Below are 14,885 nucleotides of genomic sequence, written 5' to 3'. Positions count from 1 at the left end.
GTGTCACAATCGATAAGACCCGTGAAGATTCCGGGGTAGAATAGGTCTTCAGCAACCCATTCTTGCCGTAAAAGGTGACTATGCTTGTCGTAAGAGGCGACTAACGGGATCGGGTGGTCAGGCTCGCTGACTTGGTTGATGCATGGCATCGATCCCAAACGCGTTGATCGATGCTCATGATGTTAATCACTGCATTGTCTGGTCCAGACTCGATTATTTTACAGACTTCCGTCATATAGCTGGAATATTGCTGAGTGCGGCGTTTTACAACAAACAAACAAACAAACAAACACAACCGATATCTTCAAACCAGCGCCAGGAGTCCGTATATGGCCGCGTGGAATCCCATCACAACAGATATTTTCACCATGAGTTGGTTCACATCGTCATGCCAATGTCTGCTGGAGATGGCTCGGATTACACTATCTCCTCTATACGCAATAACCTGATACCCGTCTTGGAGGAACAAGCGTTCTTGCAAGTATTGACGTTTGGAAAATAGAAGTATGCATCGTCTGGATCTCTCTCATCATGAGCACTGAAACTTGAAACTCGATTCATTTTCTTCTTTTTGAGTCGTTGAGACAACTTAAGAAAATTAACTTCACGTTCGAATGAAACATTAAAATATATTATTGTTATTATTTATTTTCATTAACGGCTGATACTATGATACTTATATACATTTTTTATCAGTTCAGTTGCAGACAAAAATTAGCGACTATGGTGCTATGACTTTTCAAAAGGGTTTATGACGTCGCTGTCATAACAATGCACAGCTTTTCTCTCTCTCATGAAAGTTCTTTCATTGGGTGTCTATTATTAGCGTCGTGTCATTCGCATCGAGTGGAAACAACGCCATGGTAGTAAAAGGGTCAAGCGTATTTATCATAATACAATGGATATATAAACCCTGTATAATCGAGGGTGCAGTAAAACATACTTGTAGTACACACCGGGTGCAAATGGGTATCGGTAGGACACAATGGCTGATCAATACCAAGCGAGATAGTCGTAACTTATTTGACTGGCATCTTCCCAAGCGGCGTGCTTGACTAGGAGACTGGTTTCTCTGGCCCAGACTCGCTATACCGTCGTGATATATGTGTTATATTACAGGATGACCCAGTCGTCTAAAGCTAAGACAGCTCATTGGTAATAAAAAACCTGCTGGCACTGTGGGACATTTGCGTGCATCAGAACACTGGCATTGACTAATTTATGGAGCATTTATGTGTGCTATGGAACATATCCGGTCTATTTGCTGAACACATGCGTTCTCTCCTAGAACGCAAGTGTTCTGCTGTGTTCTATAATGAATATATGACCGCCTCCGTGGTCTAGTGGTAGAGCGTCCGCCCGGAGAGCGGAAGGTCCGGGGTTCGATCCCCGACCGCGTCATACCAAAAGACGTTAAAAGATGGAACTTGTTGTTACCCTGTCTGGCGCTCGGCATTAAGGGGCTAAAACAAGGACTGGTCGGCTCGGAGTCAGTATACTGTGTCTGAGTAGGGTATTCATGTTAAACTGGTATCTCAGTGTGCTAGCATTATAAATCGGCATCAGTCCAGACTAGTACAAGCAGCCACACAAACACCACACACGTACATGCACGTCGCTATATAAGTGCAATAATCTTGGACGCGACGTTAAACCCCATTTCACCTCACCTCACAAAGCCACGCTATTAGACGTGCAGAGTTGTGTCCCTTTGGCGAGCCAGAAATCTATGGTCTTAGGTTCGAATCCCGGTTCAACCTGATTATGTTTCTAGTTTTGTCGAGCTCGTGGGTTTCACCAAAGTGGTAAACGTCTCAGACCTGCATCACTTCGCGCTTTCCCTCAAAATTAGTGAGTGGGTGAGTGAGTTGGGTTTAACGCCGCTTTTAACAGTATTCCACTTATATCGCGGCGTGCCAACTTAATGTGGGAGGAAAGCCCGAAGTGATGCAGATCTCAGAAGTGTACCACTTCGGTGAAACCTACGAGCACGGGTATGGTGCTGACAAACCTAGAAACACAATCGGGGCGAACCGGGATTCGAACCCACAATCATAGGTTTCTGGTGGGCCCAAGGGACGCAACTGTGCACAGCGAATCGCGGCGCCTTAGACGACAGGGCCACCCGTGCCCCCTCCTCCCACATTAAACTGACACGCCGTGATATAACTAGAATGCAGTTCAAAGCGGCGTTTAACCTAACTCCCTTAAAGTTTGTGAGCACCACACCCGTGCTCGCGGGTTTCTCCAAAGTAGTCAGAAATCAGCATACCGTGATATACTTCAGGCTCTCTTCCCAGGATGCCACGCAGTGATGTAACTGGAATACAGTTAACACTCACTCACTCACTCACTCCTGTGACATTCAGTCACGTCTGGCATTTTCCCGTAACTGTACCTTGAATCCTACGAATGGACCCGACGAGTAAAAGTACATATGATGAAATTATTTTTATCTTTCCCAATTATGTATTCTGTAGACGATGTTCCAAATATGATGATGTTGTAAATATGCATGCTGTTACTGTTAACCTTCAAACGCAGCTGGAATACGAAACAAATCGACACGTTATAAGACAACACTTAGCGCGATGACCTCGGCCGCCCCCGTGATGTTTTCGTCTCAACGTATTTACTGTCCGTCTTTCGTCGTGAATCTCCGTGAATGATCGTTGACGCGAGGTATGCGCTCTCTCAAAAACAATTCCGAAACGCTATTCACCAAATTGACTTCCCTCAAACGCTAATGTAATATAAAACATAAGAACACTGGACGCGTGCCTTCTGCCATGGAATACGAATGTTCTATTTCCGACAGCACGTGTTCTATTGCTGAACGCCTGTGATCTGTTGTAGAACGCGTGTGTTCTCTTCTTGGGGGAGACCATTCATGTTAGCAGAGATAATGTGCTGAACATTGTTAGATCAAATTAAATTTGACCATATATTTGTGTTTTCGGAATAAATATTTTTGAGAACAGAAAATGTGTATAAAAAGGGTGATATTTTGAGTTTGATGGGTGATATTTTGAGTTTGATGAATAATAAATAGTTTATAAATACGACATACTTTGTGTTCATAATAAGTCATATGTAGCCAGGCTTAATACAACAAAAAACATTATTGAAATACAGCTCATTGGTAATACATGGAGAAAAAAAAAACTTGTTTGCATTGTGGGACATTTACGTGCATCAGAACACTGGCATTCTCTTGACTAGTTTTACCCGGAGCTTTTATGTGTGCTATGGAACATATCCGGTCTATTTGCTGAACTCATGCGTTCTCTCCTAGAACGCAAGTGTTCTGCTGTGTTCTATAATGAATATATAATGATATCAGCACACTAATGTTATAGGCCAGAACACGTGTTCCATTAATAGAACATCAGTGTTCTGTTTTTCTAACTAGCATTCAAAGCTGCCCATGCCCTGTGAACCACATCCGTTCTGTAAGAAATCTGACGTGACGTCGCATTTATTTGGCGCTACAATTTCCTGTGGTAAGTAATCTTCTAGGGATACTTTTCTAGGGAAGCGACCGCCTGCAGTGATGACAGAGTATTTCTTGACCAGATCGACCCTGGAGCGATGCTAGAATGGGTTTGACTGGTTGCGCATATGATACGCTCTGCTTGCTTTGCGCTTATATTTGATATTGGAGACAGAGCTCCATGTGGCACAGATGAACGTAAGGTTTGCTTCTTGGTACGTTTAATACACGCAGTGTGTTGTGACACAAGACAATCTTATTCTGGCACTAGGAGCGTGATGTGAATAGCTATGTAGCCTGAATAATCAGGTCCGCCATTAGTCGTATTGTTGAATCGGGTGGTCAGACTTGGTGACTTAATATTTGAGATGGTCAGGTGACCTGGTTAACGGAGTGAACCTACAAACAGGAGGCCTGGTTGCACAAAGCGATATTAACCAAAATTACCGTACGTCTACAAAAGTCATAAGTTCGTTTGTTTGTTTATTTGTTTGTTTGTTGTTTAACGCCACACTCTGCACTATTCCAGCTATATGACGGCGGTCTGTAAAACAATCCAGTCTGGACCAGACAATCCCGTGATTGACATCATGAGCATCGATCCACGCGATTGGGATACGATGACATGTATCAACCCGATCCCGTTAGTCTCTTCTTACGACAAGCATAGTCGCCTTTTGCGTCAAGTATGGGTTGCTGAAGACCTATTCTATCCGGATCTTCCCGGGTCTTTTTAGGTTAGGAATAAATATAAAACAAAAGTATTCCCATATAGATCGATTCTTACCACAGATACCCCTTAGATGATAGTAATTGCAGCACCAAATAAATGCGACGTCACGCCAGTTTTCTCACATAACGGATGTGGTTCACAGGGGCAGATTTGGATGCTTGTTAGAAAAACAGAACACCAATGTTCTAGTAATGGAACACGTGTTCTCGCTTATAACATGTAAGTGTGCCGCGTATCATTTTACAGTCATTATAGGACACTGCAAAACACCGTGAGAGAACGCATGTGTTCATCAAATACACCGTATATGTTCTACAGCGCACATAAATGTTCCGGGAAGAAATAGCCGAATGTCAGTGTCCCGATGCATGTAAATGTTCCATAACACAGGCAAGTTATTTCAATGTATTACAAGTCTTCAGCAGCCTATGCTTGCCGTAAAAGGCAACTATGTTTGTCGTAAGAGGCGACTAACGGAATCGGGTGGTCAGGCTCGCTGACTTGGTTGATGCATGTCATCGATCCCAATTGCGGGGATCGATGCTCATGATATTAGTCAACCAACAACCAACTAACGTACGAGTTATTAAAACAGAGTATGCCGTGTTTAATAACTATTAATTATTCAAACTCAAAATATCACCCTTCTAATGCACATATTCTGCTTGACTTACCAATCTATCAGCCTCGAGATCGCTTCTTCTCCCCATAAATATTCCGAAAAAAACAAATATATGGTCGAATTTTAATTAATCTAACAACGCTCAGCACATTATCTCTGCTAACATGAATGGCCTTCTCCCAGGAGAGAACACACGCGTTCTACAACAGATGACAGGCGTTCAGCAATAGAACACGTGCTGTCGGAAATAGCACATTCGTATTCTGCGGAAGAACGTGTGAGTGAGTTCGAGTGAGTTTGATTTTACGCCGCTTTTAGCAATATTCCAGCAATATCACGGCGGGGGACACCAGAAATGGGCTTCACACATTGTACCCATGTCGGGAATTGAACCCGTGTCTTCGGCGTGACGAGCGAACGCTTTAACCACTAGGCTACCCGACCGCCCCGGAAGAACGTGTGGATCCGTCCAGTGTCTATAGTAGAGCTCATACAATTCCGAGACATTCTCCCTTGCTATACATAACCATAATATCTCCCCAAACGTGCATTACTTTCTCATTAAAGCGTCCAGTCGATATCAATGTTTAGAAAAAACACTTGAGTGTTTTTGTGAGACTCAGATGTCTGGTAAAGACAGTGATTTTAATATGCTTTTTAAAATTAATTATTGTAACTTTATATAAACTATGAATAAGAATAACTATGAAATATCAAGGACGACAGAAAAAGTTATATTAAATTATATTACATATATACAGATTATATTACTACTATTTTCAGTACAAAAATCAACACATCAACTAATGGTTAATGTGTTCGATTTCTTCACATAACATAATCATCGCTTATTTTCTCTGTGATGATAACGAAATGTTTGAATACACGGTTGCGTCGTAGCCGCCCTCTAATATCTGCCTATCAGAGGGCGGTCGTGTAGCCTGCAGGTTAAAGCGTTCGCTCGTCACGCCGAAGACCGCCTTCGATTCTCCATGGTTATCTCTGAAGCCTATTTCGGGTGTTTCGCGTTGTGATAATGCTGGATTATTGCATAAAACGACATAACATTCAACTCACTCTTTCCATCGGAATGTTTGTGTAATGTCATGAATACCTCCTCAAATTTAAATTTTCGAAAACATTGCAAGTTATTTATTTTTTTCAATATTTTGTAAACATTTCAGGCAATATTGTAAATCCAACTTCAAATTTGTCCCCCCCCCCCCCCCCCCCTAAAAAAAAGGAAAAAATCGGTATTAGTCCATATCAGTGCAAGCACACATATACGCACGCACGCATGCATGCACGCACGCACACACGCACGCACGCACGCACGCACACGTCTCTATACAAGTGCAGTAATCTTGAACGCGACGTTAAACCCCTCGTCACTCACTGAATAAGCAAGAGCTGAAATGAGGTCTGCTGATTCGCGCTATTGTGTCACGAGACATCGGAGAAGTCTTGAATGGAGAAGACTCAGGATTGAGTCTCTGTAGACCTGACGATTAGGGCCGAGTCAATGTGCAGATGCCTCGTACCTTAGTCAGGTTACACGACATCGAGGATAAGACGGAAACTTGAGGTTTGGAATATGACCAACATTGCTATATCATGAAATACTACATATGCTATTGTGGAAAATAGGCCCTGACACAAGCAGCTTGCTAATTATTAGATGAAGGAATCCCTCATCCCCGTATCCTCTTCCTCGTTAATGTCTGGCAGCTGTTTATATCTTCCTCTCTGGACGGCGGAGTAGTACTTGCAGCCTCATCACACATGTAAACATGTATCCTTCCCCGTGACAGACAGACATTCGGGGCGATTGACATTTAACCTTTACCGAGCCGTCAATCCAAGGCAGATGACGCGATAGTTCTATTACATTACGAGTTATTACTGTAAATTTGTTTATATCTGACAAATCTCAATTTCATTAAACAAGCACGTGGATATTCGTGTAATTGCATTAAACACGTTTACCAAGACGTTCCCGAAGCAGCAAACAAACAACACATTTGTGTCGAACGAGTTCATGACGATGGAGACAAATGCAGTTTGCAGCATTCCCACTTCTGGTTGCTGGTACAGCGTCAGGATCCGCTGATTCTGGGTTCAAATCCCACATTGAATCTAATTATGACCCTTGGCGGCTCCAACTGGCTTCATCAATGTGGCAAATGTCTAAGACCTGAGTCATCTTAGACCTGTCTATGAAGCCGTCATATAACTGAAATACGGTTCAAAATGGCGAGATACCCAACTTTGCTGTAAGCTCCCCGCAGGGTATCCGCGCTTCCTGTTTGAGGATCTACAGTATCAGAAGGATATGAAGATGATGCTCGGAGTTAGTTACTCCTAATTGCTTCCCAGCCTTCGACCTCTGTGCAACAGCGCCACAAACATCTTGAGACTTTAAGAACAGAAAGACATCAGTGTGTTTGAAACTGGCTACGTTTCAAAACCCTGACGTCTCAGACTATTACATTTATATCAGTGAAGCATAAACCAGGCACATAGCGAAAACAACATTCTCCAAAATATTTTCTACTAGACTCCCTGTCAGAATTCGAAGGGCCACACTATTTAATTTAATGTTTCTCGGATATCTTTCAGTTTTTCCAGGCAAGGTCGGTCGAAATAAAACTAAAAATAAATAGCTATCATTCAATCATTTATATATTTAAATGAAGGTAATTCTTCCATGGAGTTGCTGGAGAGCTGGCTTCTTGACTCACTAATAGTGATGTAGACGTGGAATTTATATATAACATTTTTATTGTATAAGAGGGACTATACTCTAATAGTGACGTAGACGTCGAATTTATATATAACATTTTTATTTTCTAAGAGGGACTATACTCTAATAGTGTCGTGGACGTGGAATTTATATATAACATATTTATTGTATAAGAGGGGCTATACTACAAGCGGGAGACCTAATAAAAAAAAATAATTTTGTGTTTCATTTATTTATTTTCTAACTGTTTTTCAGTAGGGGCGGCGTGCCTGTGAAACGAAAAATACAAAAATGTGTAGCCTAGACTTTCGTGGATACAGCATAAATGTTTTCCTACATGAAATAGTTTTTAACGGAACAGCAACAACATGTATTCGCTTCAAGGTCATAACAATGGGCTCTTGAAGAAGTACATGCAGAATCCTGTGAATATACGGAGTAGAATAGGTCTTCAGCAACCCATGCCTGCTGTGAAAGGCGACTATGCTTGTAAGAGGCGAATTACGGAATCGGGTGGTCAGGCTCGCTGACTTGGTTGATGCATGTCATCGTATCCCAATTGCGTAGATCGATGTTCATGAAGTCAATCACGGGATTTTCTGGTCCCGACTCGATTATTTACAGACCGCCGTCAAATAGCTCGAATACTGCTGAGTGCGGCGTTAAACAACAAACAAATACAAGTAAAAATACGAGACAGAGGTGCGGATAAGAAATCAAATTCTCTTTACTACAACGCATATTCATGGTTATATTGTTCAGTTAAAACTTTTCAACATGTCTTCCAAAAGCGCGACAGTCTTGTTAATTCTGACAAAGTATCAATATTTAATTCTTGATCAAGTTCGGTTACATTGGGCATTGGAAAGTATTTTTGTTAGGTATGTATTTTACGATGATTGTGAAAAATTAGTATAGTAAATAGTGTTATTCGTCTGTGACATCATGTGCGCATGTGTGTTTGTATTTACACTTAATGCGAACATGCAACGTGTTCTAATGACAAGATCAGAAGTATATGATATTAATTTACGATTATTTCCATGAATGGCAATTGTTTTGATAACGCAATGGATTCCACAGGGCTCGTGCGCCAAACCTCATGACGATCTCCTTTGAGGGGGGCTTTAAGATCTAAAACTAGTATTGCCAGTTTGGGTGAGTACTTGAATTTAAGCTTGAATAAACTTAAACTGGGACATTATCTGTGTGTGACTAAGGTCAACTTCTAGATACATACAATAATATAAGAGACTACAGACAAAGTGAGTTTTGCATGAAAAGAATTCAAACTGTGTGGATTGCCAATTAACCAAACCCATTAAAGACCCCCATTACAAATATACAACGCAATGAGATCTGTTTAACGCCTCATTGAACAGTAATTCAGTAACATCACGGCGTGCCAGCTTGATGTGGGAGGAAAGCCCGAAGTGATGCAAATTTAAGACCACTTTGATGAAACCCGCGAGAGGGAGAGGGGAGATGTTGAGCATGGGTCGGGGTGGGGGAGGCGGACCCCCGGGATGTGTGGCCTCTGGGGTGCGTCAGGCAGTTAAGCGTCCCGCCCACAGGGGTATGCTCTAACACTAGCCTGTCCTGTAAGTGAATTAAACTAAGCCTGCCGTATATCACGCTCTGTTCAAGTCTCGGCCTTATAACTCGTCTTTGGGTGGTTAAACAAAAATATACTACATCGTTGAACACTGTTCTATTCAAGGTACTGCCTGTTGCCTGTACAGGACTACTGTGCTGTGCTGTGCTGTGCTGTGCTGTGCCGTGCCGTGCTGTGCTGTGCTGTGCCGTACCATGCTGTTCTGTGCTGTGCCGTACCCAGCTGTGCTGTGCTGTGCTGTGCTGTGCCGTACCCTGCTGTGCTGTGCTGTGCTGTGCTGTGCCCTGCTGTGCTGTGCTTGTTTTAGGTTCCAGGGACTGTAATCACCATCCCGTGTGAGGCGAGGTATTAGATCAATTTCTTCAAGACGATACTTTAAACACTGTTTTCAATATTAACCTGTATTATCACACAGCGTAACCCCTATACTGGTCCTTAGTAACCTGTCTATTGCTGTATAAAGTACATATCAGCATTTACGCACTACTGATGTTTAACTTCTTTCAGTGGCATTTAGAAGTTGGTGTGATGAAGTAAGACGAGTTCTATAGATGAACAACTTCTTTATTACAATTAGTGCAATGAATGAACAACTTCTTTATTACAATTAGTGCTATGGATGAACAACTTCTTTATTACAATAAGTGCTTGATGTACACGGAGAGCTGATTAAGATAATTGGAAGCCAGTGGAATCAGTGTAATAAAGAAGTTGTTCATCCATAGAACTCGTCTTACTACTGATGTTTACTTGTCTTACTGATGTTTACATTGTCTTACTGATGTTTACATTGTCTTGCCTTATACTGACTCAACACTACTAGTGTAGGGTAGTGTCGTGGGTAAAGTTTTTGCTTGTCTCGCCGAATATGGCTTAAAAACAACGGCGAAAACTCTAATTCACTTATCGTCCAAAATTAAAATCTTGTATCTCATGTGATATGTTCAGACAAAAACACTACTGACATGCCTTGCGATGCAGATTTTATCCTGTCACATGTAGCAGCATGGTCTATTTAAATAATCAGATGGGAGCTGTAGAATACAACATTAACCCCGAGCCTATTGTGACGCATGCTCGACATCTTTGTCCTCACATGTCCTCAATGTACCATGTCCTCAATGTGCCATGTCCTCATTGTACCATGTCCTCATTGCACTATGTCCTCAATGTACCATGTCCTCATTAAACCATGTCCTCATTCCACCATGTCCTCATTGTACCATGTCCTCATTGCACCATGTCCTCAATGTACCATGTCCTCATTTCACCATGTCCTCATTGCACCAAGTCCTCATTGTACCAAGTCCTCATTGTACCATGTCCTCATTGCACCAAGTCATCATTGTACCAAGTCCTCAATATACCATGTCCTCATTGCACTAGTCATCATTGCACTATGTCCTCATTGTACCATGTCCTGATTGCACAATGTCCTCATTGTACCATGTCCTCATTACACCATGTCCTCATTGCACTAGTCCTCATTGTACCATGTCCTAATTACACCATGTCCTCATTGTACCATGTCCTCATTGTACCATGTCCTCATTTCACCATGTCCTCATTGTACCATGTCCTCATTACACCATGTCCCCATTGTACCATGTCCTCATTGTACCATGTCCTCATTACACCATGTCCTCATTGCACTAGTCCTCATTGCACTATGTCCTCAATGTACTATGTCCTGATTGCACCAAGTCCTCATTGCACCATGTCCTCATTGCACTAGTCCTCATTGTACCATGTCCTAATTACACCATGTCCTCATTGTACCATGTCCTCATTGTACTATGTCCTCATTGTACCATGTCCTCATTTCACCATGTCCTCATTGTACCATGTCCTCATTAAACCATGTCCTCATTGTACCATGTCCTCATTGTACCATGTCCTCATTACACCATGTCCTCATTGTACCATGTCCTCATTGTACTATGTCCTCATTGTACCATGTCCTCATTTCACCATGTCCTCATTGTACCATGTCCTCATTACACCATGTCCTCATTGTACCATGTCCTCATTGTACCATGTCCTCATTACACCATGTCCTCATTGTACCATGTCCTCATTGTACTATGTCCTCATTGTACCATGTCCTCATTTCACCATGTCCTCATTGTACCATGTCCTCATTACACCATGTCCTCATTGTACCATGTCCTCATTGTACCATGTCCTCATTACACCATGTCCTCATTGCACTAGTCCTCATTGCACTATGTCCTCAATGTACCATGTCCTGATTGTACCAAGTCCTCATTGCACCATGTCCTCATTGTTCCATGTCCTCATTACACAATGTCCTCAATGTACCATGTCCTCAATATACCATGTCCTCATTGCACTAGTCCTCATTGCACCATGTCCTCATTGTACCATGTCCTGATTGCACCAAGTCCTCATTGCACCATGTCCTCAATGTACCATGTCCTCATTACACAATGTCCTCAATGTACCATGTCCTCATTGCAATAGTCCTCATTGCACAAGTCCTGATTGTACCATGTCCTGATTGCACCAAGTCCTCATTGTACCATGTCCTCATTACACAATGTCCTCAATGTACCATGTCCACATTACACCATGTCTTCATTGCACCATGTCTTCAATGTACCATGTCCTCATTTTACCATGTCCTCATTGCACTAGTCCTCATTGCACTATGTCCTCATTGTACCATGTCCTGATTGCACTATGTCCTCATTACACAATGTCCTCATTGTACCATGTCCTCATTACACAATGCCCTCATTGCACCAAGTCATCATTGTACCAAGTCCTCATTGTACCATGTCCTCATTGCACCGTGTCCTCAATGTACCATGTCCTCATCAATCCATCATGTCCTCATTCCACCATGTCCTCATTGTACTATGTCCTCATTGCACCATAACCTCAATGTACCATGTCCTCATTGCACCATGTCCTCATTGTACCATGTCCTCATTTTACCATGCCTTCATTACACCATGTCCTCATTGCACTAGTCCTCATTGCACTATGTCCTCATTGTACCAGGTCCTCATTACACAATGTCCTCAATGTACCATGTCCTCAATATACCATGTCCTCATTGCTCTGTCCTGATTGCACCAAGTCTTCATTGTACCATGTCCTCATTACACCATGTCCTCATTGCACCATGTCTTCAATGTACCATGTCCTCATTTTACCATGTCCTCATTGCACTAGTCCTCATTGCACTATGTCCTCATTGTACCATGTCCTGATTGCACAATGTCCTCATTGTACCATGTCCTCATTACACAATGTCCTCATTGTACCATGTCCTCATTGCCCAAGTCCTCATTGTACCATGTCCTCATTGCACCAAGTCCTCAATATACCATGTCCTCATTGCACCAAGTCCTCAATATACCATGTCCTCATTGCACTAGTCCTCATTGCACTTTGTCCTCATTGTACCATGTCCTCATTGCACCAAGTCGTCATTGCCTACGTCCTCATTGCACCAAGTCATCAATCCACCATAACCTCAACGGCCATGTTCACTCAGCCCTCCCTGCACACGTCAAACAAGAATATCTATCTGTCTGCAGAGACCCCGTGTCTAAGATAGTATTACCGTAACAGGATACTATAATATTTTGCCCAGGTGAGGCTAATAATTCCCCGCTAGTGTTGCTGCTCCTGGAGACACAGAGAGTCGCCTCAGTTTGCAGAGGTGATATCACATCTCACTACCGGCTAAATACTATTCCTCTTTTACAGCCATCCACGTTCTACCTGACTCTACCTGTGTGGAGAACGCAGTCAAGTGGTCACGTGGCCGCACACCATCTGGAAAAGGAGACATCTCGCTGGCAGCATGCGAGCAATGGCACCTTGCAGAGATCGACACATATTAGATAAATTCGCTGCTCATGACGAGCACGTGTTGAATGCAGCTAGCGACTGACAGGCGAAGTGAGGCTCCTACCACATGGATGTTTGTATACATAAAAACTAAGTGGTTGAATTTGAATGGAATACTTCATTAATCGTTAGTGTCTGCAACAAGCGATCCATTGTATGTGCATAAACGCTTTGGGGATTTTGTTTATTGCTGTTCGCTGCCACGCTGGGTAAGTCCTTGTGCAGATGGTGTTGTGGGGTCTGTGTGGTAACTGCTATATGTCTTCCGAGTGTCTGTCACGAAGCACTGACGGATAGCTGTTGGTTCTGCCTGTCTGGCCGTCTGTTGTGGTGACGGATAGCCACAATGAAGGAGCAATTGCACGGTACTCAGCAAACCGTCATCGGATACCAAACTTGAAAGAAGACGGTGACCTTGGCGCATAGGTCATACTGGTGGCAGCGGTGGAATCTGAGGTCAGAGGTCAGTTCCAATAGTAGTGAAGTGTTTGATGTTGTAGAGCGGACGGATTTCAATGGCCATAAAACAAGAGTTGAGTGTGTAGAGTAAACCGGACAAGGAGTCTGTTGTGCTTATATTACTTAAAGCTAACTTTCAACAGTGATGCTGCACTAGCAGAGGATACTCGTTCACATCCTACAGATAGTATCTGAGCAGGATTAATACAGCGCATTGACATCGGAACACAACAAAATAATCAAACTGTATGGATTAGATACTAAGTGACGAGACCGTTTGTTCTCGGGAGGGAAACTTACAATCAAACACATCAGGTCAAACAGACCCACCACGTCAAACAAATACGCCCAAGAAAACGTGTGCAATGGACCAAGAGAAGAGGTACAACAGAGGTCCGGAGGTCGCAGGTTGTGGTCCATATTGGATGTGCTTATTCGAGGCTTGACCTTCACCTTTGACAGTAACAACGTCAACGTCAAACCATGTTCGCTGCAGCGTCACCGGGTGGGCTGTCATGTTCACCTGGCGACATGTCCTTGCAGGTAAGATCCAAAGAGCTTGAGTCCAGAGGCTACTGTTTGAGTTAAACGTTTTTGGAAAATTAGAAATCCCTATGTGCTCGATCTCCATAGGAGAGATTTAGCACGAATTTGTTGAGATTGTACAGTAGAACACGGATATATCGATCACGGTTAGAGCGAACAAACGTGTTGAGTTTTGCTTTAGCCAAGATGTTGGATGTTTCCGAGCGAAAACGTATATAACGAACAACGTATATAACTGATTTCTCCAGTCCCTTGTAGTTCGTTATATCCATGTTCTACTGTATATCTATTAATATTGCCCGAAGGACCTGTTTGTTATTGTTGATGTTGTGCAGAGTTGCGTCCCTTCAGGAATCAGGAACGTCGGAACTTATGATTGTGGTTCGAATCCCGATTCGCCCCAATCATGATTCTAGGTTTGTCAGCACCCTACCCGTGCTCGTGGGTTTCACTGAAATAGTCAACGTCTGAGACCTGCATGACTTAGGGCTTTCCTCCCACGTTAAGCTGACATGCCGTGACATAACTGGAATACTGTTAAAAGCGGCGTTAACCCAACTTACTCACTCACTCACTATTGTTGATGTATTTTCGAATATTATATTGTAAGTACAGAACATGCTTGAGTCCTTGCTGGAGTCGTATTCGATAGGCCCCAGTATCGGATGTTGTTGTTGAGTTTGCTGCTGCTGCTGATGATGATGATGATGGCGCGGTTACGGTGTCTGAGCTGGCTGATTGTGTGACAGAGCCCCCCGACAGCTGGGATCGTTGTTCATGCTATCAGCC

The 14,885-nt window shown here is 42.9% G+C and overlaps 1 protein-coding gene across 1 annotated transcript in view; it reads left to right on the top strand.

Moving 5' to 3' along the window:
* Positions 1-14,008: 14,008 nt before the first annotated feature.
* The window catches only part of LOC139472329 (potassium voltage-gated channel protein Shaw-like), a 124,334-nt gene continuing 123,457 nt past the window's right edge, over positions 14,009-14,885 (top strand). The window contains exon 1 of the mRNA XM_071254780.1: positions 14,009-14,093. Coding sequence (XP_071110881.1) covers positions 14,034-14,093 — 60 coding nt within the window. The 5' untranslated portion in view covers positions 14,009-14,033. The remainder of the gene's footprint in view (positions 14,094-14,885) is intronic.

This window comes from Haliotis cracherodii, unplaced genomic scaffold (genome assembly GCF_022045235.1).
Source record: "Haliotis cracherodii isolate W230 unplaced genomic scaffold, xgHalCrac1.p SCAF_24, whole genome shotgun sequence".
Taxonomy (NCBI): domain Eukaryota; kingdom Metazoa; phylum Mollusca; class Gastropoda; order Lepetellida; family Haliotidae; genus Haliotis; species Haliotis cracherodii.
This window is presented reverse-complemented; position numbering and strand designations above follow the sequence as displayed.